The following is a 27539-nucleotide window of genomic DNA, read 5'->3' on the forward strand; positions in this document are numbered from 1 at the left end:
GCAAGCTCAAGAAGCTTTGTGAAAGAAAACTTATTATTATCTTAATCTGCTTAAGAAAAGCTTTGTCTTTCAGCAGAAAATAAAATTTCAATTTTGAATACCTTCAATGAGACCCTCCATTCTGCAAAAGATCATCCTAAGAATTTGCCAAATGTATGAATAACAAAATGTTTCTTGAAATGTCCCTTTCACCTTTATTCTTGTCCGAAAGCTCGGGTGATCATGATGATTACCAAATCATGATAGAAGAAAGATGTGGGAGGTTGAACTGAGGAGTGATGATTTCTTTTGTTGAATTATAAATATTATTTGAGCCTCTTAATAATAAGAGATCTCTAAGATGATCTCAAATCTATATATTGATTATGTCTGGTTAATTTTAATTTAAGCCCTTAGCCTATAAATTGTTCTCTTACTTTTAATCAAATTGGTCTTAAGGCATTCAGCGGAATTGGCAGCGCGAGACATGGGTTAAAAGATTGTTCTCAAAGCTCGATTCTGAATTATATGATCATTCTTTTTTTTTATAAAATATTCTTATGTTGCTAGCCCTAAGATTCACTATTTAAATTAAGTTAAGGTGCTGGGTTAAAATTAGGCTAATATACATTATACAGTGTCTTTCCAAAACCCTTCTGGTTGGAGCATAAGGGGTTCCCACGTACATCCCCTTTTCTTTTTTTTATTGTTTTTTTTCTTTTCACAACTTGTGGGTGATGTAACGTGCGCATTTTCAAATTTGTCCCACACAGGAATGCCAACTGAATCATTTGAAAAGTCTCCAAAAAGAGGAGGGGTAGTGACGGCACTTGTGTATGTTTTAGTGTATGTTCTGCTCCTTGTATCCCACTGCTGTGGCAGTGGGTAGTCAGTCTGCCATGGGAGCTCATTAAGAAGAGACTCATAATTTCTCTCTTATATTCCCAAAAATAGATAAAAGTTGTGCAGTGCGACAGTTTGAAGTCCTCCCGCCGGAAGCCATCGCGGTGACTGCAAGAATTCCTCATCAGAGAGCGAAGAACGACGCTGAACCTCCTTCAAGCTCCTTATCTTGGGAGCTGGCGCCCGATACAAATTGAAGGAGCTGTGCACCACCGTTTCGGAAGGATCTACGAGGACCTTGTCAGTCAGGGAGACTCACGTTTTGGTGCCTGACAACCTCCGGGAAAGTTTCATCCCGTTGAGTCGGAAGCTCTGTGCCCGTTGAGCGTTCCACATCCCAAAGGTGCGATTTATCACCGTTTGGCTGGACAGGAAGCACCAGCACTAGCACACCGAAGCACCTCACGACCTGGGAAGCTCAATCCCAGTGCTCATTCCCGTCGGGACGTTAAACTCCCGTACGTGCGCTTCATTTGGGCAAGTCCAACGCCCAGTGTATATCATCGCCGGGACGCCAAATCCCCGCGCGTGTCAGAGAAGCTCAAACTCTGCACACTAATCTCCGGGGCGACACAAAACCCCCGTCGAGAAGACGCCCGTCGAGAAGAAGCACCACGAGAAGAACCTGGGAGACGCTCATCGCCGTCTGAAGAAGATACGAGGGATTTGAATCATCCTGTGCCACCACCAGAGACGTACAGCCGCAACGAAGGGCATCAGAGATCAACTCGGCTGCGAGAAAACCCCTCAAGAGGCCCGTGTAGGTGCAGAGAAGAAGAATAAACGTGTAAATTAGAGGGAAGATCACATCTTCTTATTTTCCTGGCGATTCAACATTGTTTCAGCGCCTCATTAAACGTTTGTTTCTCCACATTTTGCTCAGTTTTACAAATTCTTTGACAAAGTTTTCCCAATTCAATTTCCTGCCTGATGATGAAGGAATAAAGCCTTCGAAACGTTGCAGAACATATTGTGTTTGAGAAACTGCTGAAGGTCGAAAACCGTGCCCACCCACACCATAAACTTCAATCCGACCGCAATCCACCATTCTAATTATGAAGATTATTGATCAAAATTCACAAATATTTGCAAATATTTTACAATTTTTGCCAATATTCGCTATGATTCGGATTATTCGCCATGATTCGGAAGATTCGCTAAGATTCGCTAAAAATATCTAAAGATTCGCCAGATAAACACCCCTTGGATTTTTTTTAATAAGAAAATCATTTAGGATTTTTTAAAGTTGTAGGATTCCTTGAATTGATTTAAGTAATTACTTTTTTCCTATTATATTTTTTGCTTCTTCAAACAGACCCTTTACAAAAATATTCATTTAAATTTTAATCTAAATTGGATAAAAGTTGAAATATTTAAAAATAGAAATGGGTTAATGTTGATAGAATTTGTGAAAAGCTCTGAATTATTTAGTTTGCAAAAGTGAGTTCTCACGTCAATTGTTGAAACATATTTGTCTTTCAAATGATCTTTTCAGAATAATTATATGGTGCGTATGATGCCAATATGCTTTCTGCACCTGGAAATTCACATTCATTTAATTTTTATCACTCAACCTGGACGAGAAAAAAAGCTTATGACGTAAGAATTTAGAATAATTCCTCAAAAGAAGAGCTTGGTTAAAATTTTATACATTAAAAATCAATTTAGCTTGACAAAGGGATATTTTTCGGCTTTGTGACTTTCATTAGAGTGAGTAAACATTGAGTGGGCAGAGCTTATGTTTAATGTTGTCACATGGTGTGTGGACCTCGGTTGTGTGTAACTTTAGACTTTGGGACACTTTACGGAACAATGTATTTAACAAAGAGATCAATTTTCTCACTTTACCATTTTGGATGTTAGGAGATGTTTCCTCCCGGCCCTCGCCTCACCCGAAGCCTTGTCTAATCCTTTTTCGGTGTCCATCCTGAGTTTACAGGATTGTGGGTGTGGATGTAGTGGGTGGGGATTGTATAATATATGTATATAGTTTGAGAATGACCTGGAAAACCCATGAGGAGTAAAGTAGAGTTAGTGAATGTTGCTGACTATATATTATGAGATAGATTTTCAATTCAAAGTGAATTCGCATATAAGGAAACTTTTCAAACTAACTGCCCTAATCCATATTGATTTGGGCTGACTACATTGATAAGAGAAGAACCCAAAGGGATCCCATCAAAATGCTAAAACTTTTACACAAATCTCACCACTTTTGGGTAGAGAGGAGTTGCACACACAGATGGAACTCTATACTTCTCCTCTAGCCTTTACTGCTTAAATCCAAACTTTTACACCAGGTTTCCTCTTCCTGATTCTCTTTTCCTTCACTCCTCACAGCGTGTGTAGAAAGTCGAAAACGATACCTTCTAGCAAAGTCAAAAAGGTGATTGTGAGCATTATTTTTGCTCCTATAAAGTGAATCCTAAATTTAGTATTAGTTACTACATACAGATATATCTTTGGGAATGGAAGGAGCTTTCTGGTAAAATGTGACGATATATGATACATTCAGGAAATCGTTTAAAAGCTTCTACTGACGCTTTTGGCGAAAAAGCCCCTTCGCATTTCGGAGGGGGGCAATATAATGATGAGTGACATCAATTCAACCAAGCCATTGTCTTTGGAATTATTTTCAGAGGAAAGACTCCACATAATCTTCTCAGTTGTGTCTGTCCAACCGACTTTCCCAATTGATATGGCCCAAGCTCCTAGCTCATTCAACATTTAATACGATGACTTGACTTGTGCAGATATGGCTATACACACGGCCAACTTGTAACCACCCACACAACTTCCACAACTCTGTGTCGCATTTCCTATTCCACCCACCAAAAGGGAACGCTATGTAGATGGTGGGGCTTTCCAAAAGGAAAGCTCAACCCAGCGGGGTACGAGAAGTTCTCTCCCTCCCTCACTTTCCCTCAGTCTCTAATCCAATACATTGAGACTCTGTTAGACATTAATTAAATTGATGACTTTATGTTGCATAGAATTCTACTTTAGTTACACAGACCTACCCCATTCCACACACACATAGCCACCCTCTGCAGAATGGAAAGTTTTACTTTGAGGTTTGAGGGTAGTTATAGATAATGCTCTTTCCGTTCTCTCCGCTTTATTCAATATGCATTTCCTATTCATTGCATACTTACTCAATAAGTGTCAGAGAGATTAAATAATTTTCATTTTGATGTTCAAAAAGGAATTTCTCCATTGATCTTTGACGCATTCAAAAGTCTCCCTTTTGATGCTTTCCAGTGGCTTGAGCCTGCTGATCACCACACAGTAAAGCGTCTTTTGTTTAATAATAATCGTGTTTTGCCTATACGGAATTAAGTTTTATCTCAATCTTCAACTTTGATTTTTAAGTCATACTTTTAAGCTCATTTTTTGGCGTTTTTAATTTTAAAATAAAATATTTTTTTTTATAAAACAAATTACATGCCTTTTAAGAGCATTATCGAATATGTTTAATAGAAATTAAAATTGTGTGGCTGCCACAAAAGTTTTGGGAATTTTGAGATGGAGAAGGATGAATTTTGTAAATACTCTTTCACTTTTTCGGCTACTAGCAGCAAGACCAGCCGCAATAATCTATTTGGTGGTGTATTTTCTCTGATATATTTCTTGATTAATTTTGTAAGTGTAATATTGTAATTTTTGAATTCTAAATTTTGTGAAAATCTTTTGGATGACTGTAGGAGAAGATTTAAAAAATTATTGTAAGTAAATTTTCATACTAATTTCCCCACGTGGAATAATCAATCTTCAAGTGATTATCTGGCGCCCTAATTTTTCTCTTATTAAATAAAGCGCGTGGGATTTCATTTTTCTTAAAAAAGATTTTTTTCTACATATATTTTTAATTTATAGAAGCAATTTATCTTTTTATTAAATCCAATTTGTTAAAAATTATATTTTTGAAATTAATTTTTGCTAAAAATAATTTTTTTTATGAGTAAAATTTAAATTTTTCTTTTATTTTAATTGTCTAAATTTATGCTAGACCCTTTTGATACGCTACAAACTATCCATAAATATAAATAGATTAATATAATTGCTTTCTCTAACGCTCACAAGTAATTAAATAAACTCTGTTTGGTGTCACCTCTTACATTTCCTCCCAACGGAAAATTTTTCTCTGAATCACGGATAAAAGTACAAAAGTTACTGCAAAAGACAGAACTAAATGCATGCGAAAATTTTCATGTTAATTTGCACATTTTTCTCTCTTTTAATCTGATGATTTTTCCTCTGAAGCATTGATTCTCGTAAATTAATCTAAATTTAATTAGTTGGTATACCACAATCGTGGCATACCAAGTATTGTAATCGTCGGAAAAACCGACCATCTCAGATCGGGCTCAAACTTGGTATGAGCACGTTTTAGACATCCCACATTACGAAAGTGGTGGTGGAAAAATTTTGTTCCGGCCGGCCGGCCTGCCGGCCGGCCTCTGCGCCAAACTTTACCTTATAACTCGAGAACAGTAACAGATAGAGACTTCCGGTTTGAAGTTTTCTATAGAAATGTGGGTGTAAATTTTCATTTTTTCGCATTTTCAAAATCCAAGATGGCCGCCGTCCGCCATTTTGAACTACCGTTTACCACTTCCCTTATAGCTAGAGATCTGAAATTTTAGTATGTTGTAGAGCTCAGTGAGACGTTTTCATCAATAATTCATACTTGAAAATCGGTCAAGCGGTTTAGCAAATATGGCGGCCTAATGCAAAAAGTGTTTTTTCAATATATTTCAAGAACGGCTTGACCGATTTTGACCATCTTGGTATCAAATGAAAGGTATTGAAAAGCCCTACAACTGTTTAGAACATTTCAATTTTCAAAAACATCCGCAAGAGGCGCTAAAATCAAAAACAAAAATTGCCTAACTTTAAGGGGCAATATCTCCGAACATCTGTTATAGATTTCCTTTAAATTTTGATATGTTGTAGCCTGACTCAATATCTTTCATCAGTCCGAAAATGAAGAAATTCTATGTCGCCGTTTAGAAGATATATCCATTTGAAAAATTCTTGAATTTGAAAAGTTCTAAGAGCCATATCTCTTGAACCGCTTGTCCGATTTGACTCAACTTAGTATCAAATTAAAGGTTTTGCAATTATCTACGTCTTTCTAGAACATCAGAGACCTCTAGAACCATTCCTTGAGGACAAAAAGTGCAAAAAACTGTTTTGGTAGAACATAAATCCGCCATTTTGTGTTCTGGAGGTGACCTTGAAATGTATCAAAATATATGTCAGATTATAGCTTATTTCAATACCTTTCCAGAACTAGTCAAGAAATTTCTGTAGGTCTAATAGAACTTAAGATATAAGCATTTTAATCTGTCAAATTGCTAAATTTTACAAAAAATCGACTTTGCCTACTAATATTACTCACAAATTAAATTACAACGCATAGACTGACCCATCCGCGTTGTGGTATACCAACTCTAATAACTGGACGCGTTATGATTGACTTCCTCTTGAAATCGAGCTTTTTTTCGTACAACAAAAAACGAAAATCAGCCGAATTGAGTTTTTTTTTGCAAAATGTGAAGCTTTTTCCCGAATAAACTGTGGAAGCCCATTACATGCAATTGTATTTGTTGTGTATGCATTGCAAGTGGGAAATTCTATTGCGGTTGCAAATAGGGGGTGTGTTTGTGGGAGTTGAAGTGATATTTTCACATTACAGTATACAGAAATAACTATGTGAAGAGCTCTGTGGGTGGACGGAGAGTGGATGTGGTATTCTGTTATCCATAATATTGCATTTCTAAATCCGCACAAGAACACAATATTGTGTATTTCGATGGCCACGCGGACCCAGGGTACCAGTGGGTGTTGGGGGTGGGAGTTGATGTTGTTAAAAAAAATATATATAGGAATATATAGCACGAGCTTTTGGCATTTGGAGTGCTTTTCGCATTGAGGGGGGATGGTAAAGCTCATCCACATCGCGTGGCATTTCATTTGTTGTTGCTACAAAGTGGCATCAAATCGTGGGGGTGAAAGTGTACGGGGGATGAATACAAAAGCCCGTAGAGAGTTCCAAGCTGCACACCGTGGATTTTATCTGATGGTTTATCAAAATAACATACAACTCTACGTACAAACTCCCACCCAAAGCTCCTAAATTGATATAAAAGTTCAATGCAATTGAAATGAGGTAGGGAGCGGGGGCGTATATCAATCCGTATTCAGTGCTTTTTTTCTCCGCCAACATGCTACGAATTGGTTCGACTTCAGTAGAAGGGCCTCCCCCATCCCCCATTGTGAGAAAATAAATAATTCTATCTCTATTTGTTTTTTCTTTTACATTTGTGCTTTTAGGGGTGAAAAACAATGCAAGCTTCATCAATCATGAGTGAAATTCTCCAATAAATTCTCGTTGCTACAAAACCCCTTCTTTTTACTCTCCAATGTTGGACCTGCCATGATTCCTCATCCACGAATTGCATGCGATTCCCACAACGTAATGGATTATTTCATGTGTACACTGGGAGTAGCTTTAATTGATTTATTTTACCTGTACAAGCTGTATTTATTTTTAGTTTTTTTTTCCCACGAAAATCTCTCGTGGGTTTATCCACCATCATTGGGGATTTTGTTCACTTTTAAGGAAAGTAAGTGGAATTGAAAATTCACATTTTTCCCATTAAATCCTAAAAGCTTTTTCCATACCTTTTTTTGAACATACTTTTGTATGAAAAAATAACAAAGTAAAACTACCCTAGTTCCCCTTAAATGTTTTATATTTAAAGTGCCTGATGATAATGAAAGTTTTATTTATATTTATGAAATCGGGCATTGCTCAAGAAGAAAAAAAAATTAAGATAAGAAAATAGTTAAAGAAATTTTCCTTCAAATATCCTCTTACACGCCTTCATGCATCATCTTTGGAAAAAAAAGAGACTCCAAAATGAGATTCGTGCAACTTTTCACGAGAAAACAAGTGCAATTCACAAAAAGAAAACTTTGAGCTTTGCCATTTAATTTTCTCGCATTAAGTTCCACCCGCGTCTTTTGTACCACCCCCACCGTGTTGGCATTTCTTCTCGTCCATCATTTCATAAAATGAGAAAACATTTTACCTTATAGTTTTTCCTGGTAGGACACTGTAAATAGGAGAAAATACCAAGTTTTGTGTTTGGTGCAATCAGAAAGCTGTCAGAGGCATTAATAAATTATCTTAAGCTCCCCCAAGAACAAAATACTTTCTTCATTTCTTCTGTGATTAATTAAACTTTTTCTCATCAACTTCTTTTGTTACACAGCACTATAGGTGCACACCCCCGAACCCCTTCACCACGGTCTCTGTCCAAGTACATACCCTGCACATTTTCCGGTGTATAATACCTACATTTTCTTTGTACAATGTAGATGAATGGAGGTGAAAACGGATGATGCTTTGGCACAAAAAAAAAGAAAGTCAATCATAACGCGTCCAGTTATAAGAGTTGGTATAACACAACGCGGATGGGTCAGTCTATGCGTTGTAATTTAATTTTTAAGTAGTATTAGTAGGCAAAGGTGATTCTTTTTTATGAAATTCATCAATTCGAAAGACAAAAATGGTTATATCTCAAGTTCTATTGCACATACAGAAATTTCTTGACTAGTTTTGGAAAGGTATTCAAATAAGCTATAATCTGACATATATTTCGATACATTTCAAGGTCACCTCCAGAACACAAAATTGCGGTTTTTTGTTGTATTAAAACAGTTTTTTGCACTTTTCGTCCTAAAGGAATGGTTCTAGAGATTTCTGATGTTCTAGAAAGTTATAGAGAATTGCAAAACCTTTAATTTGATACCAAATTGAGCAAAATCGGACAATCCGTTCAAGAGATATGGCTCTTAGAACTTTTCAAATTCAAAAATTTTTCAAATGACCATATCTTCTAAACGGCGACATAGATTTTCTTCATTTTCGGACTGATAAAAGATATTGAGTCAGGCTACAACATATCAAAATTTAAAAGATTTGCCTAATGGGGATTCGGAGATATTGCCCCTTAAAATTAGGCAATTTTTGCTTTTGTTTTTAGCGCCTCTTGCGGATGTTTTTGGAACTTGGAATGTTCTAGACAGTTGTAGGGCTTATTGAAACCTTTCATTTGATACTAAGATGGTCAAAATCGGTCAAGCCGTTCTCGAGTTATATCGAAAAAACACTTTTTGTTTTAGGCCACCATATTTGCTAAACCGCTTGACCGATTTTCAAGTATGAATTGTTGATGAAAACGTCTCACTGAGCTCTACAACGTACTAAAATTTCAGATCTCTAGCTTTAAGGGAACTGGTCGACGATATTTCAAAATGGCGGACGGCGGCCATCTTGGATTTTGAAAATGCGAAAAAATGAAATTTTACACCCACATTTCTATAGAAAACTTCAAACCGGAAGTCTCTATCTGCTACCGTTCTCGAGCTATAAGGCAAAGTTTGGACCACCGGCAGGCCGGCCGGAAACCCGGCCGGCAGGCCGGCCGGATCAAAAATTTTCAACCACCATTTTCGTAATGTGGGATGTCTAAAACGTACTCATACCAAGTTTGAGCCCGATCTGAGGTGGTCGGTTTTTCCGATGATTACAATACTTGGTATGCCACGATTGTGGTATACCAACTAATAAATGTTAAGTTTCTTTTACTCTGCAATGTAAGGTGTGTGTTGAGTTTCTATTACTGTGTTCTGGGTAAGTAGTAATGCAGGGCAGAAAGTTCTAAATAAAAGATTGTAAAAAAAAAATTAAATATATTGAGAATATTTTGTTAATTTTCTTATTTTATGGGGGAATTCAATTTTTTTCGAAAATTGCAAAATTCTCTGTTTTAAAGGTTATAAAAGTGAAATTCCTTGAAGCGGATTCACAGGTGAGAAGTTTAGCTAACAACTACAATCACTCTTTCAAGTGGAAAATCATTGCAAGTATCGGGAAGTTCCACTGACTTAAATTACCCCACTGGTGACTAAATTTACTTGTCGATTTTAAGCTAAATCGAAAGTGAAAGTGAAAGTGAAGAGTTCAAAAAAACCTAAAAAACTCATATTTCCTAGGAAGATAGAACAAAGTGTCTGAGACAAAGTTGTAGGCTAGAAACAGACCTATCGAGGAAATTTTCTTGCCATTGGGGAAACCTGTAGATAAGGAATTATACAAAAAGACTATTTTGTTCCGGTCTCCGCTATCTTCAAAAGTAATGATATGATTTTGTTTTTTTTAACAATTGTTTTAGCTGTGTTTCTTTCAGACACAGCTTTTGTGTACCGAGCAAAATCGAAAGTCGTCAGATCGGGCTCAAACTTGGGATGAGCACGAATTAGGGTCCCCACATTCCAAAAAACGTATGCGCCAAAAAATTTTTTTTCCGGCCGGCCGTCCGTCCGGCCGGCCGGCCGGAACCTATCGCCTAATTACGAGAGAACGGTGATAGATAGAGACTTGCGGTAAACGGCAAAGTTTATATATCGACTGGAAGACATCCGATTATGATGTCAAATTTTACCCCCCACCCCCCCGTCCGCCATTTTGAATAACCTCAAAATTTTGTTTTCGCTATATCTCAGCCGCTATTACAGCTAGAGGGCTGAAATTTTGATATGTTGTAGGGGCCATCAAGAGCTTTCCAATGATGCTTCATTTTCGAAAATCGGTCAAGCCGTTTAGTCAATATGGCCGCCACAATTTTTCATCGAAAATCGACCATAACTCGAAAACGGCTTGACCGATTATGATCAACCCGGGGTCAAATGAAAGATCTCAACAAACCCAACAACTCTCTAGAACATCCGAAGTTTCAAAAGTGACCGCTAGAGGGCCAAAAATCAAAAACAAAATTTTCGATGAGTTTTCGATGAATATCTCGAAAACGCCATTATCGATTTGCTTCATTTTTTGATATGTTATAGCTGACTATATTATCTAGCTCCATGCCAAAAATCAAGAAAATCTATGTCGCCGTTCTCGAGATATAGCCTTCCAAAGTTGGCATGTCATATCTCGGGTTCTACAAGTCCGATCTTGATCAACTCAAGCGCAAATGAAAGGTTCCGAGAAACCCTACAAATGTCTAGAACATTGCAACTTCGAGAAATGTCCGCAAGAGGCGCTAAAGTCAAAAACAAAGTTTTCGAAAATTTCGAACTCGAATTTTTCGAAAATGGCGACATAAATTTTTTTCATTTTTCGATATGTTATAGCTGACTTCAAGACCTTTCAAACAAAAAAAAATTTATGAAAATCTATGGATCCGTTCTCGAGATATGGCCTTCCAAACATTTCTTAGGGTATGACTTTTCTACTTTTCCCGACTTTGCGCGTATTTAAACAGATTCGTGTTCTAGTTTGCTCTCACAAAATTGGTACACTGAAAGAAACACAGCTCCCGTAAGCTTGGTCAGCTTACCAGTACATTTTTTTATCTTTTATTTAATGCTTAATATTAGTTTGTCCCATAAAAATCTATATTTTCTCTTAATTATTCGCATTTTTTTCCTATGGGTTTTAATGAGGATAAATATTGGACAAGCTAATATTTTATTTTGTTTGTTTTAAATTTTTGATGCTCTATATTTTTTTCATCCATTTCTGTCAAGTGTTACTAACGACACACCTGGAGATTTTTTTAAAGTATTTAATTACATTTTTAGTAATATTTTACACGAATGTTATTTTACGTATCTATTAAAATGTTTATTCTCAAAAAAGTTTTTTGTCGTTTGTGAACTTTTCTTTTATAAAAAATTAAAATTAATGTTTTATTCAAGAAAATAAGCAAAAACATTCTAGAACGATAAAACTATTTTTTGAATAAAAATATTCAGGTGAATTTTTTTAAAGCATGCACTACAAATTACTCGGAAGAATTATTCTACAATGCTAAAAGTATTTTATTATGTGATAAACATGGTTTTTGTACGACGCTCTATGACGAAAAGTTAATTAACCCTTAGAGAACTTTGCTGGCCAAAGTGGCCAATTCGAATTTTTTCAATCGTCACAAAATTAAAATCTATTTAACATTTCGTGATAAATTCTGCGGCTGTGTATGGATGTAGGGAACTTTCATTAGTTCAAGATCTTCGAAAGAAAACTTGGACAAACATTTTCTTTTAATAGAAAATGATGGTCAAACTTTTGAGGTTAGAAACCTCGATCTTCCAAGCGTTAAAATTAATCCCGCAATCGTCAGCTTTGCTTTTCTTTTCAAATCTTTTCAATGCAATGACTCAGCTTATGATTAGTAGAATGGAAATTAAGGAATAAGCTACCCTGTACTTGAAAAGAAGCAAAAAATTGCTGGAAAAAAGTACACAAAGTATCTAATATAAAGGAGGAGAAAAAAATACATCAAAAGGAATCCCCAATGACTCTTAGACTTTTATAATTACACCTCATAAGAGAGATGTGAAGTACTTTATTTTTTTCTATTTTCCATACCAACGGAGTGTAATTAAAAATGACACTCTTTTGTAAAAGCTCTCTCTCTCTCGTTGCACATCTTCCTTTGGCAGAGAAAGCATCAAAGAGAGGTTGTGGTTTGAGTGCAGAATTGTATTGCACTTTTGAAGAATGAAAAAAGAAGAATTTTCCAATGGAAAATAATCAATTTCATGGTGCCTTTAAGGGGCTTCAAGCATAGAAAGTTCTTTTAGAAATTCATGAGAAAAAAATCAAATAAAACACCTAAATCAAATAACTTACCTTAAATTGTCATTTATTCAGTTGAGAAATAATGTTAATTATCATTGATAAAGGAACCTCTCAAAGCGTTATGATAACAATGGAATAAAATTTATTCTTAGAATCAAAAGCTTTGACTTAAGATTATTATTGATTTTTTTTCCTGAATGATATGAAAAGTAATAAATAATGAAAGAAAGTAAATCATAAATTGTCCTTATATATGTATGTATGTAGGTACTATAGACAGTTAATCAAACCTACCAACCAATTGAAATCCAGAGGGAACAATCATCGTTTATCCATCTTTTACATTGTGCTATCATAAACAGATCCCTCGAGGGCATTGAAATATGGCAAGCTGATATTAGCTCTCCGGCATTCGTCTCGAATTTTATTGAAAAATCCCAACTCTATAGTATCCAATTTTGTAATAATGGATACCTTATCTCCTTGTCAGACTCATCTCATCATCAGCCAGTTGATTTTAATTAACGAACGAACAAATCAAACAATGTTAGCCCCCTAAGGGTTCAAATGAGCATCCCTCACACCACCATGCAACATAAGCGGAGCGGATTTATTGCGGAAAGGCATGGTGGAAGGGTGTGTGTGGGGGAGGAGAGAGAAGAAGGAACTTGCCTGGAGTTGGGAAATTGAAACAATATTGTGTCTTCATGGTTGCACATTCTAATGAGAATAATTGTTGCGATAAGGGGATTCCCTTCATTTCCTCGCGTGATGTCTTCGAAGGAAGTCGTAAATAATTCCACATGCTGATCAAAAGCCAATTCTCCCATTTAATTTGTACATTTATACTGATAGAAGAGGGAATTTTTTTTGGGAATTTGAGACTTTTCAATGTGGCTAAAAAGGGGTTGGGTATGATGATGAAAAAATTGTTATTACTTTCAATGGCGCGTGAAAGAGCTAGGAGTTTTCTCTCTTGTGGAGTGTTGAAATTAAAATGAGCGCCTGCAGAATATGATGTTCCTTTGTATTAAAGCCTTGTTGTATTCATTGGACCAAAAATGCACGTTTCCAACCCTTTTTTTTTGCTCTTCGCATAACCCTTCTATGCTATACGAACCCTCCTCGATAAATTATACTGGGAAATTGTCAGGGAAGACTTAGGGGTCGTTTTGAGTAGGGCACATAATGGAATGATGAGAGACAAGACACCCAGCTTTCCCAGCTTGAAAAGGAGAGATTCAACAAGCATCGAGGAAATTTCCATGGAGATCCATCTAACACAACTATTGGTTTCCATGCAGAAAATTGATTAGTGATCAAATTCAAATTTATTGTCAATTCTGTGAAAATTAATCGTAAACATGGGTTTTGTTTGATGGAAAATCATGGGGTTTGTAATTTCAAAAACCGCGTGTCATGCACGATTTCTAAACAACGCACACCCATTTCGCGTGGTGATTTGCCATCCAACAACCCATCCTACGCATAAATTGATTCATCGTTCACAACCCTGCCCCCAATGCTGCCCCTCAGGGGTCATTCATTTGTCCAATTGGTTATTGGATCGTTTCTGTATGCCATTGTACTGCATATTGTTTGATTTCTGCCCAGCAATATCGTTCCGACAACAAAAACCATTCCTCCTCTTTTAAACTAACCTGCCTTGCACGTAGCACCCAAAGAGAACCCCAATTCAACCCATTGGAACCCATGTAGAGGGAAACAAAGCTATATTGATGCGCGCTTCTACGCAAATTAAATATATACTATCAATATCTATATGTATATTAATTACATTCAATTTATGTAGGTATTTAATTTAACAAACGCTTTTTTGCACAACAATACATTTCGGCCACATATCTAATTTAAAATTTAGTGCAAAATCATTAACCACCAAATTAATATTTTCAAAATACATTGAAAATCACAAGTAAATAATGCTTTTGAGGAAAGATGGAGCAGAGATAGGATAGGGGAACGTGGCCCAATTGCGACCCCCTAAATTCTGTTTCAGAAGGATTGAAAAAAGTCATATTAAAATGAATTTAATCTTTCCAAGTTTGGTACCATTGGAAAGGTCATTTAATAGGCTAACTTTGTTCTATAGATGCAAACATTCTAACTCTTACCTGTTCTGAGTAATAGTCGAATTAAAAAAAGGTGCTAAAATTGCACTTTTTCACCACGGTGTTCTAATTGCGACCCCCCGAGTGTTCCAATTGCGACCCCCTGTTTTTGCCGTAATTTGTTGGTTTTTCACTAGTAGGTCACTTCTATAAATAGGAAAACTGCCATGAAATACACGGAAAAGCCGGAAAATCAAGAATTTATTTTCAATTTTCCCCACATTTGTTTTGACATTTCGCCCTTGAGGTGACTACACACACTTTCACACACACCGACAATTGCGCACTCACTGACGTAATTCGCAGAAAATCCACGAAAATTCTTCTGAGGAATGCGTAAATTACACTAACTGCACTCCCCTTTGGCTTTAGGAACATTTTCACTGCGAAAAAATTTTCAATAAACGTGAAAAAATATTGATTTTCCCGAAATCAAAACACAGGGCGATCTGTGTGAGGAAGACACTTCCACACCGCTACACGCATGCGCGACAGCTTTACCGTGGTGAATGGTGGAAATAGACGGTCCGAATTGGAACATTTTGGGGGTCGCAATTAGACCATTCTGCATGTATTACATTTTCACTTAATTACTTAAAATTCCTAAAATCTTTCAAAAAATTGTAAATCAAGTAATAAACTAGACCCTCTAAGCTACTGAAACGCGGCATAATATGAGACATAATAGTGGGAAAAAAACTCATATCAACTTAGTTTCCAAAATCAGAAAATGTCGGCCAAGTGCTGAAAATGACTTTTGATTTTTAATTCGTCCTGTTGTGTACCAAACTAAATTATTTTAGGCGCTAACATTACCTTACTATAATATCTTCATAATGTAGTGAAACTAATTTTATAATATTTCGTCATTTACGAGAAAAAGGGGAGGTCGCAATTGGGCGGCGGTCCGAATTGGGCCACGTTCCCCTATTGTTTTAAAATTTAAAAGCTCCAAAACGAAAAATTCGATTTTTTTTACAAAATTCTTCTGAAAAATTTATTTATTTCAATAAAACTCTTCTGCATTAAAACAATAACCAAATTCCACATTTTCTGTTAATTTGCATTTAATTATATATATTGCCAAGCTTTCAGAAACCAAATCTATTTACAAAAATTTATTAAATTAGTTTACAATGCGCTTCATAATTAACCCAAATTCGTTCATTATTCCATTATATTATTATATGTATTCGGAAATTTTCTTTAATAGCTGTGAATGCAATAAAAAGCTCATAAAATGCTTTCACCTTTATAGAAAGGCAAAAATGAATTCGATAAAAAAAAAGATTTAGAAGTTCTTTTGAGCATTTCCAAGAATTTTGGTTTAAAATTGACTCTTCTAGGCAATTTTGAAGTCAAATTGCGCGAAAAAAAAAGTACCTAATGAAATAATTTGATTTAAGGGAATTACTATAGTAAGATTCACATTTGCATAAAAATCTTGATTATTTCTTAAAGAAAATGTTAAAGTATTATCAAGAATTTCAAGTTCACAATTATTATAAACATTTTTTTTTCATAACTATAAAATATTCTGCTACTACATATAAAACAATTTACATAAAAAAGATCAGTGTGGTGGGAATAAAAGAGACTTATCCGTTTTTCTTGATTTTCATATTTTCTCACCAACATCAGTATTTTGTGAAGCTTCAGTGACTACGGATTGTATTTCTCAACTGAGAGAGAATCATTTAGGTGGGAATTTCTGTTGGTGGCATATCCTCAACTACTGCATTTTGTGGATTTTTATAAGCTTAGTGAAAGTGAAAGAAAAACGAAGAAAAAGAAAGAGATTTTTAGTGATTTTTCCGTGGATCTAGCACAGGAAAAATGTTCTCTGTTCTCAGGATTTCATTTGCACAGAATTTAGTCAAATCAAATGTACTTGGTGCTCATCTGTTGCACCCCACATGTACCAAATCTAAAGGAATTGGAAGTATATCAACGAGGTGATTGTATTAAAATTATTTTAGTGCATGAAAAGCTGAAAAATTTATTTAATATTGTTTTTAAGTTAATTCTATTTTTTTTTCTTAATGTAATGGTGTACTTTTTTTTAACCTCTACGTGAATATCTTTGATTGATGAAATCACAAAGCATGATACAAAGTGAATTGATTTCTTTCATCGATAAAAGTGATATTTATACAAAAAAATAATTTTTTAAGCTCTTAATTTAACAAAGATTAATATTAAAATTAATCGATTTAATTTATCTTTAATTGGTGTTTTTTTGTATTATTCTAGAACGCTATCCAGTGTTCAGGAAACCAGTGACAAGTCACAAGATAATGGTCGAGACTTTAAGTCATACTTTCCAGGTTGAAATACATTTTTTTTCACATCTATTTTCATACTATTTCCCAAGGGCTGCCTCACTAATATATTTGATTTTTTTTTATCTTATCTTGTGCAATATTTTCATTTTAATTGTTTAAGATGAATCTAATTAATATTCTTTTGTGTATCTTTATATACAACAGAAATTGTGAGACAACTGAAAGGCAAAGCAAAAATATATGACCTGGATGAAGGAAAACACTTTGAACGTGTAAAAATAATTATTTTTATCTTTTAAGTTTTATTTCTTCATTTTTTGTGCTTTTTTTAAAACATTTTCTTATGACTTTTCTAGGTTTTGGAGTACAATGCGCAAAGTGGAAAGCTAAATCGTGGAAGAACAATGGTTAATACGTATAAAATGATTGCACCAAAAACGGATTTAACCGAAGAGAACCTCAAGTTGGCAAATTATTTAGGTTGGTGTATAGAATTGGTAAGTGATGTTTAGCTTGATTTTTTTAGCTTTGTTATCTTCAATATTAAATGCTAAATAATAAGTGAAGCTTACTAGTCAGACAGATTTAAGATTCTTTAAGTGAGACTTAAGTTTTTTTTTAAATAATCTTAAAGTTTTCTGAAGATTCTTAAGAATGTCTTAATTTCACTAGATTTCCTAAGAATCTTTAAGAAGAACTTTATGATTTCTTAGGAAAAATTTAAGATTCTAAAATTTTCTCAAGCGAAAATTAAAATATCTTCGGTTAGGTATTTTCGATGATTTTTTCTGATCGATTAACTTAAAAATTTACTTAAAAATCGCTAAAAACTTAAGACATTCTTAAGAATAATTAAAGTATCTTCAGAAAACGTTGAAAATCTAAAGAAAATTTAAGTGTGACTAGTGAATTTCACTAAATGTTAAAAACAAAAACAGTTGCAGGGATATTTCCTCCTTTTGGATGACATAATGGACGGAAGTATTACCCGAAGGGGAAAACCTTGCTGGTATAAATTAGAAGATATTGGGCTAGGAGGCATCAATGATGGCATGATGCTCGAGGCTACTCTCTATCAAGTTCTTATGGAGAACTTTAGTCACTTGAAGTGCTATACAAAATTAATGGAGCTCTTTCAAGAAGTAGTTTTCATTTCAATTCTTGGTGAGCATTTGGACTTACGATCGGCAAAGCAGGATGTTTTGAGTTTCACAATGGATCTGTACAATATGCTGAATATAAACAAAACTGCCTGGTACACGTACTACTTGCCTGTTGCGTGTGCAATGTACTTGGCTGGCTACACAGATGAAATGGCCTTCAGAAGAGCACAGAAACTTCTCCTCGATATTGGCTATTACTTCCAAGTACAGGATGATTATCTCGATGTCTACGGTGATCCTGCTGTTACAGGAAAGATTGGTACAGATATACAAGATGGAAGATGCACGTGGTTCGTTGTGACCTTCCTAATGCACGCAACGGATACCCAAAAGGCCCTCCTGAAGGAGTCATATGGAAAAAATGATCCCGAATGTGTGGAACGTGTCAAGAAACTCTACGAAGAGATATCTATGCTAGAAATCTACAAAAAATTCGAAAATGATACCCGGAAGACAATCATGGAAACTGTCGAGGGGATATCTGGAGGACTTCCCAAGGATGTTTATTATATGATGATGGGTCTATTGCATAACCGAAAATCCTAGGTAAAAAAAAATCTATCACTTCCAAAGAATTTAATCAATATGGGTGAGTTTTGTATAGGTAAAAGTAATTAAAAAGAAACAAAAATAATCTTCTCTTGGAAAGAGTTTTCTTAAAATATTCTTAAAATATAAAAGGTTATTCAATTTATCAAATAAGTATTTTTCTTCCCCTCAAAAACGGAAAATTTAATAAATGTTTTGTTTTTATAAAGAGGTTTTAACATACAAAATTCCTGTGTTGAAGTTTTACTTTTTTCCTCTCTTTGAGAGAAAATTCAGATCTGTCTGTATATGTATCACCCTTTGTATGACCAAAGACATGTTCCAATTTAGAGGATTAACTAATTCTATAAAGTGTGTCCCCATGTTTTGAGTCCACTATTTGAACGACCCTCATTGTAGATTGGACTATCTCTCAAATTTTCCCAGACTTAGTGTCATGTTAAACGAGGCAAATTCTAACGTCCTAAATCCCATCGTATGCAATATTGCAAACAGTAGAGACCCCTTCGGCTACAAAAGGGCAACAGTTTGCGATAAAATCATTTTACTTTATGTTGTAATGAATTTGGATTTCTCTGTATTTTTTTTCATTCTATATCTGCGCGACACCGGATTAAATTGCAATTAATTGAACAATTTGAGTGACAAAGGGTGATCTTTTGACACCCCTACGTTATGTAGGAGAGAAGTTTGGTTAATAAATCCACTCTCTTTTGCACGATGCTACCCCTGAGATTTTTTCTCCTTTTCGCCAGATAAATGTCAATCAAAGCATTGTGTCGCATATTTTGAAATTAAGTACATTTCAAAATAAGAACAAACGACTCGTGTGAATGACACGGAAGGCATGGGATGATGGATTTGGCGGACGGTTATATTGTTTCTTCCTTTGCAAACTATGTATGTATATAAAATTTCGAATAAACGAAGGGATGACGCCGTGTGTGGACAGATGAAGGGACGGATTCAGTGTGGGGCCAAATGGAATACTATTTTTAGGCTAATAACGAAGGTTTTTGCATGATTTAGCAGAACCTTCAGAGAACTCTCATGAGTCACTCCATGGCAGTTACAATGGGGTTGGGTACGCGAGAGACTCACATTATAATCATTTTCAACCTTCAACCCCTAAAATCACACGCGGTATAATTGCTATATGGTAAACCGGGTGCTGGTTGAAAAGTAACCCCCATACTTACACCCTTTGCAAACTCACACGATAAATCCACGCAATGCAAATACCATAAACTAGTTTCATGCAGTTGCGACAATATGTAAGAATATTCCAATTCAACAAAACTACCCCTAGAGTGGATTTTTTTGTGTCTCTGCACTGCACCCCTCCCCTGAATGATCCTTCTCCGCATAGGCGAGACAATGAAAATATTTTTATCATATCAATTGAGCAATAACAACAATACCGCATCAACTGAATGAATTCGATGCAGGTAAGCGTAAAACTGAGAGATACACTCAGCATCACAATATAGTTTCACAATGGTATTGAATATGAGAGAGGGAAGATAGATTATTTCGTATGGGTAGGTATCAAAAAGCCAGGACCATCCTCAGTGTTTAAACATTTTTGTGGCACATCCCATTATATCCAGAATTTCGTTTTTTTTTTCACATACAAACAACCCCTAAACATATTGATGAACTTATGTGGGGTAAAATATGGAATGAACATTAATATGTGTATGTATGTAGTGTATAAAATGATCATAGGGATGAAAGTGCAGAAAAAGGCATTAATATTGCACGCATCGGTTACATCTGTCTATTTGGTAATGAATAGAAAGATTTTCCCCATTTTCCGATCATTTAAGCAAAAGATTGATTATTGCACTTACAACCAACTCTCTAATATGATTTTATGCACTGCGAGTAATTATTTTTGCAAGATTTTTTTTTAAACAGATTTGGATAAAAAAATATATTTTGAAAATATTTTTTTACTTAAAAATGTTATTTTCACTTTAAGGTTATTCAATATTATGTTATATAGTATTTAAATGGATAATAAAACAATGTTTACAACAAAAAAATAAATAAAATACCTTCCTAAAAATATTAAGTAAATTTTTCATTAACTTCACAGAATAAGAAAATTATATTTAAGGATGTAAAATTCATTGAAGAACAACCTCCGTTATTGAGATTTTTCTTGTTGGATTTTATTACCTACTTTTAATTTTTAAAAACCAAGTGTCTTTTATTACGATGTATCAGAGTCATTAAAGAAATTGGGAAAGAATACCGAAAAAACCACAGAAAATTAACAGAGACATAATGATAAATATAAAGAAATCCACCGAAAAAAAAATTAAAGATTGTGTCCTGATTTTAATCTCACTCAGATATAAAGAAAATATTTATTGCAACGTTTTTCTTTAATGCATTATTTTTTTAAAGAAAATAATTGTTATTTTCTAGGTAAACATTACTGGATAATTCATGAGTTTTTCCGTTGAATAAGTAAAATACAATGAAAAACTGCTCAAAGTTTAATTTCGAATGGAGAGAAAAATTTCCAGGTACTTTTCCAGGAAAAGTTTTCCATATTTCATAAATCTTCAATTATAGGTACTTTAAAAAAAAACTACCAGCTAATGAATTTTTCATTTTTAATGAATTTTCCATTTTTATAATGTTTTTCTATGAAAAACGAGTTTTTGAAAGTTTAATTTATGATTTAATGTTTGATAACTCTTAAAAAGAAAGTTTTTATATAGCAATTTCTTTATAATTATTTCTCACTCTGTGTTTTTTACCTTTTAAAATTTTATTTCTTTACTAAATTGTCAATTAAAGGGATTTTCTTTATAACTTATGGCGTGAAGATATTGCCATTGAGGGCGTTTAAATTAAAGTACTGCAACTTTTCGCTTCTTCACCAACCATAGCATCACGAAAGGAAGAAAATCAAAACTCTCTCGAGGCTTCCTATGAAGCTACTTAAGTGCAAAGTCAAGTTGAAAATCCTAAGTGGATTTTTAGCATCACTCTGTTGCGCTTTCGCGCGTCTGCAAATAATGAACAACCCCCTTTTCTGTCGCTACCGGAAGGTGCCTTAATTAAAAGACAAACACACAAAATTCAAGGAAAAAAAAACGAACCTCTTGGCGTCTTCCAGTGAGGAGGATTTCAATCACCCACTGAGCCATTGTGTATCAGGGAATGACTTGCGCTCCTTTTTGCTCACACAACGTCGCTCCTTGTTCAAAATCACAGCATGGAACGTGATTTATTTGCAATTGTCGCCAAACGAGCCAAATAATGCCGCATAGAGAGCTTGCAGAGTGCGTTATGTTGTGGATTAGATGAGCAAAAGGGGAAAAGGGTGTAGAAATGAGCAAAAAAAACATGAATCCGAGGGGTTTTGTAGGGTTGAGGGCACACACATAAATCGTCAATTTTAAAATATCATTTACAAAATTTTCGATACGGGTATTTTGTGAAGCTGCACTTAATGACGAGGAAGTGTGCGATAGATGACATGGAGATTAATATTTTAGCTACAACGCAAACGTCTTATGCTGGCTTGCTCTCTTCTCAGACAACTTCCAATATAATGGTAGAGCGGTGATGTGGGAAGCCACAGCAGAATGCCACAGAACTTGACAGAAGAGCCTTTCTCGGGAAATGGGCAAACAGTATTGCGTTACCAAAGTGACCTCTATGAAGTTCCTATATAAGAGGGAGGTCAAAGGATCATAAGGCATTTTGTCAGTATTTTGTACCACCCACTCATGTCAAGAATTCAAAGTTAAAGCATTTGTCTGATGGTGACGTTATACCTTTAATTTAAGTCGTAACTTTACATGGAAAGCTCTACCTTCAAATTATTTTGCAAAATCCAGGTAATAAAGCGCCAACGTAGAGACAGAGAAATGTAAATTCACCCTTTAAAATTGAGCAATGATGAAAAATTAGAAGGATAGGGTTGCAAATCTTGTGGGGGTGTGATTACCGGAGTAATTGCTATATAATGACAAAATGTACCATCTCTACTGTAGCTCTAGTTTCATCCATGTCACCACTTTATTGTCAGGGTTCGGGTATCTTCACCTGAATATTGAGACATAAAAGCTAAATGGATGGGCATGAAAATCATTATGTTGCTCGGGTTAGTCTGATGGATATTAACCTCAAGGGTTATGCAACAAATACACATCCATAGATCCTACAAGAAGCACATTGTGGTTGTTATATGTATTCTTAAGGACCTGTAGACATCATAAAAAATATTGCAAAATAAATGAAAAATTTGAGAAAATTTGTATTTTGAGAAAACATTTTTTATAGATCCAAAAAAAGTTCACAAAACCATTAAAATGGGAAAGATTTAGCATTAGAAAGAACGTTCTAGGAATTGTAGGCGATTTCAGGTCTAAGGATGATTATTAATCAAATTAGCTTTTATCATGTAGGTTTAAGGAATTTATTTATACAAATTCTAACGGATGGCATATGAATTGAATTTCTTCTGAAGTTTTACAATTTTATTACTAAATTGAATTAGTTTATTTTTACGAACCCCACCCCTTTAGCCTTAAGAACTTTAGGTTTACTGACATATGTAGGACCGCTAGAAATATGAACTAGTAATGTTATTTATTTATTTATTTATTTGATAAAGGGGTTGCCATCATTGCTGATGATTCCCCTGAAGTAGTAATGTAATTTTGGGCTTTCCTAACGTAAGACGTTTCTTTCCTGAAGTTTGACATTTTTTTCCTAAAGTTCCTATAGACCTAAAGGCCTAAGGTCCTAAAGACCTTAGAATCAATCGATTGACATTTTCTTTTTAATGTTCAATGTTTCTTTCTCTTCTAATTGTTTTTTGTTTGTTTTTGTAATGTTTGATGTTTGGTCCTAACCTTTGACGTTTCTTTCCTGAAGTTTGACATTTTATTCTTAACGTTTGACGGTTTCTAATATTTTTACATTCCATTTTTTGATTTTTTTTTCTGTGTTTTTGAGCCTGTAAATATTTTTTGACCTCGAATTATAAATTTAAAAAAGCACAAATTACCTGAATTACTAGGAGTTTTGTATACAGTCGTGATCGTGCAGTAGGACCGTCGTCAACAAAAGTTCTCCGCGGTAAAACGGCTGCAGAATGAGGAATTTCGCCTTCGCAGTGGGACAATTAGTACTATTGGAAAGGTAGGATATCAATTGTCCTACTACGAAGGCAAAATTCCTCATTTTGAAGCCGTTTTACCGTGGAGAAGTTTTTTTGACGACGGTCCTACTGCACGATCACGACTGTACTATATCAACTTCCCTCTCTTAAGCCTTTAAGGTTTTTTGGGTCATACGCTGACCCAAACGTGAAACATTTTATTTTTTCAATTATTTATGAATGTAATTGTTTTTCCATGTTAGAAATGCATCAAATTCACGCATAAGGGGTCAAAGAAGACGTTCTGAGTGAGAAAAGCCCTCTAAAAAATTCATAGAATGAAAATCGCGATAAAAGAGCGCATGTTTCAATGTTTTTATGTTTCACGTTGGATGTTAAAGGGTTAATAAAGGTTTGGTACAAGAAATTTCTTAAAGGTCTCTTTTGCAAAAAAAAACCTTAAGAACTACTAAAATTCTATTGAAAATGAAAAGGATTTTTCCAAGAGGTCAATGACGTTTTGTAAGAATTCATCCAATTCCTCTGCTTGTCGGTTAGATAAAACAAATGAGTTTAATTCCTAAGTGGTCCTTTGGGGTTCCTTTTCATCTGCAGAAAGGATATCGCTTCTAAAAGGGTCGAGAGAGAGAGAAAGAAAAACGTGTGGCACATCAATAAAATCGCTCAAGTGTAAGTGATTTAGCATAGTATGAATTTTTCATTTATATATCTATATAGCAATATTATCCAATGAAAGCAAAAGGCAGAAATAAATTACTTTCTCGGTGCGTCTTTGCCAATGGTGTCACATTGTTTATGGTGGCTTTTACCAGCTGAAAAAAAGGGAAAAGCTGCATAAAAAGCCAGGAGGGTTCTTGCTATATGGTAAAAGGGAGTTGAAGGCATGAAATCAACTATTTTGATGGCATTGAATATCCCTGTCTGTGAGTTTTCTCTGCACAAAAGGACTTCTGGAAATTGTGTGGGGGGGATGGATGAAGGGTGACACGTGACATTTCAGATGAACCCGAAAAATGGATCTTCGGTGTGAGATATTAGCTGTGATTCTTTCTTCAAAGAAGCACAGCTTCTGTGTACACTCAAAAATGCAAAGTCGTCAGATCGGGCTCAAACTTGGGATGACCACGAATTAGGGTCCCTACATTACAAAAAACGTATGCGCCAAAAATTGGTCCGTCCGTCCGGCCGTCCGTCCGTCCGTCCGGAACCTTTCGCTTAATTACAAGAGAACGGTGATAGATAGAGACTTGCGGTCAACGGCAAAGTTCATATATCGGGTGGAAGACATCCGATTATGAAGTCAAATCCAACCCCCCACCCCCGCGTCCGCCATTTTGAATAACTGTCAAATTTTGTTTTCGCTATATCTCAGCCCCTGTAATAGCTAAAAATCTGAAATTTTGATATGTTGTAGGGGACATCAAGAGCTTTCCAACGATACCTCATTTTCGAAAATCGGCCAAGCCGTTTAGCCAATATGGCCGCCACAATTTTTTATCGAAAATCGGCCATAACTCGAGAACGGCTTGACCGATTTTGATCAACTTGGGCTCAAATGAAAGATATTAATGAGCCCTACAACTGCTCGGAACATCGCAAGTTCAAAAAATGACCGCAAGTGGCGCTAAAATCGAAAACAAAATTTTCGATGAGTTTTCGATGAATATCTCGAGCACCGCTTTATAGAATTGCTTCATATTTTGATATGTTATAGTTGGCTATAATATCTTATATCATGCCAAAAATGAAGAAAATCTATGTAGCCGTTCCGGAGATATCGCGTTTTAAAGTTAACATGTCATATCTTGAGTTGCATAAGACCAACGCCCCGCGAAGCGGGGCTTTTTTTTATGCACATATAAAAGTAAAGTAAAATATATATAAATGCATAGATATATACATTATATATACATATAGAAATGCAAAGATAAATATATGTATATAAACTGCAAAGATAAAAATTAAATATAGCATGGATGGAACAGTATAAAGCGAAAGAACGGTAAGTAAAACTTACGGGCTGTGATTCTTTCTTTGTCAGTGAAATGTGAAATTAACTGAAAATTGAGGATGGGAAAATTTTGAGGAAGGCTTTCGCGCGTACCGAATCACAGCCAACGCCCACGATTAAGGCATTTCACAAATTATCTACGCGTTGGCTGTGATTCGGTGCGCGAGAAAGCCTTCCTCAAAATTTGCCCATCCTCAATTTTCAGTTAATTTCACATTTCACTGACAAAGAAAGAATCACAGCCCGTAAGTTTTACTTACCGTTCTTTCGCTTTATACTGTTCCATCCATGCTATATTTTTGTATTTAGTGGGCTCCTACCACATTTCTTTCTCTCATATCACCATCATCCAGTGTGCACCGCACCGACATTTAATCGACTGTGAAATTTTTCAACTTAAAAGGAAGAGCATGGAATCCTTTTTTGTGTACTATTCAGAGGCTTCTCTTTTAGCTCTGTAAAAACCCTTTCATTGATAAGTGGAATTTCGGAGAACTCGCAATTTGCTTAATCATCATTTAATCATACCAAAATAGACGATTCATTGCAGCATTGCAATCGTATGAATGCATTTTAGAAGCTACTCATTTGTACATTTTCAAAAGTATTTCTGTGAATTTTCTAACATGTAAAATGAATGGAATGATGAACTGTTCAATTGAGATCTTGCAACTTGATTGAAGAGTCCTTTTAAAGTTTTCATCTGTTTCAGGGAATTGGTTAATAAATAAACAAACTTAAATAAACAAAATCGTTCGAGGAATCGCCAGGAAATTATCAAAATTAAAATATATACATAATAATGGAATACATCATTGAACAATAATTTTATATTAAATAAAAATAATTAAAAATTAGTTGAAAAATAATTCGACAAATTTTTAAGGTTACGAAAATTAATTAAATTAACCGTTTTTACAATTCCTTGGTATTTATTTTTATTTATTCCTTATGTTTTTATGCTTTAAGTGCTGTAAGCATTTTTTTCATTATATAAGCCGTTGTTTTCCATTAAAGATATAAAATTAAAAAAAAAAGATTTAGAACTTAATAATAAAAACAACAATTTATGGACATTAAATGTACGTCAACAGGTGCCAAAGGGCAGTGTACTTTTATATTACATCTTACAAGGTCTTATTGACAAATATTTAGAATTTTTTGCTAAATATCGGTAAGATCGGTAATAAGAAAGTTTAGGAAAAATCCATGTGCCTAGGATTATATTTCTTAACTAACTCAAAAAATAATAAAAATTATCTAGAAGAGTCAATTCTCAATCAAAATTCTAAAAATTACGTTAAAGAAATTTTAAAACTCTAGACAAGTGTAGGTTAAAGCTAATTTTGGATTTTGCTTCTATAATATATAAACTTTATAAACTGTTTTTTTCAATTATTTTTATCTAATTTTTGCTGAATCTACAAGTTTTTTTTTTAATATTATTTTGTTTTTATTTTTTATTTCTAACCTTTTCCTGTGCTGTTCAGAAAATAGCAAAAAAAAAGAAAAAAAAAAACATTGTGGGTTAAATAAAGAATATTAATGGGGAAAACGGATAAAATAAAAAAAAATCATTTATAAAAAACAATAGTATAAAGGAAGTATTTTATTTCAACCAATAAAAAAATACTTAGATTAAAGATCAACATTTTATTAGAAGTTCACATATAAAATTTTATAGGATACCATAATATTTC

The 27539-nt window shown here is 34.7% G+C and overlaps 1 protein-coding gene across 1 annotated transcript; it reads left to right on the forward strand.

Moving 5' to 3' along the window:
* Positions 1 to 16315: 16315 nt before the first annotated feature.
* LOC129796164 (farnesyl pyrophosphate synthase-like) lies at positions 16316 to 18826 on the forward strand. Its single transcript, XM_055837934.1, has 5 exons — positions 16316 to 16634; positions 16933 to 17006; positions 17169 to 17236; positions 17321 to 17461; positions 17903 to 18826. Exons 1-5 carry the CDS (start codon positions 16516 to 16518, stop codon positions 18671 to 18673), a joined length of 1173 nt encoding a protein of 390 aa, XP_055693909.1. The 5' UTR covers positions 16316 to 16515; the 3' UTR covers positions 18674 to 18826.
* The last annotated feature ends 8713 nt before the right edge of the window (positions 18827 to 27539 follow it).

This window comes from Lutzomyia longipalpis, chromosome 4, assembly GCF_024334085.1.
Source record: "Lutzomyia longipalpis isolate SR_M1_2022 chromosome 4, ASM2433408v1".
In the NCBI taxonomy this organism is placed as follows: domain Eukaryota; kingdom Metazoa; phylum Arthropoda; class Insecta; order Diptera; family Psychodidae; genus Lutzomyia; species Lutzomyia longipalpis.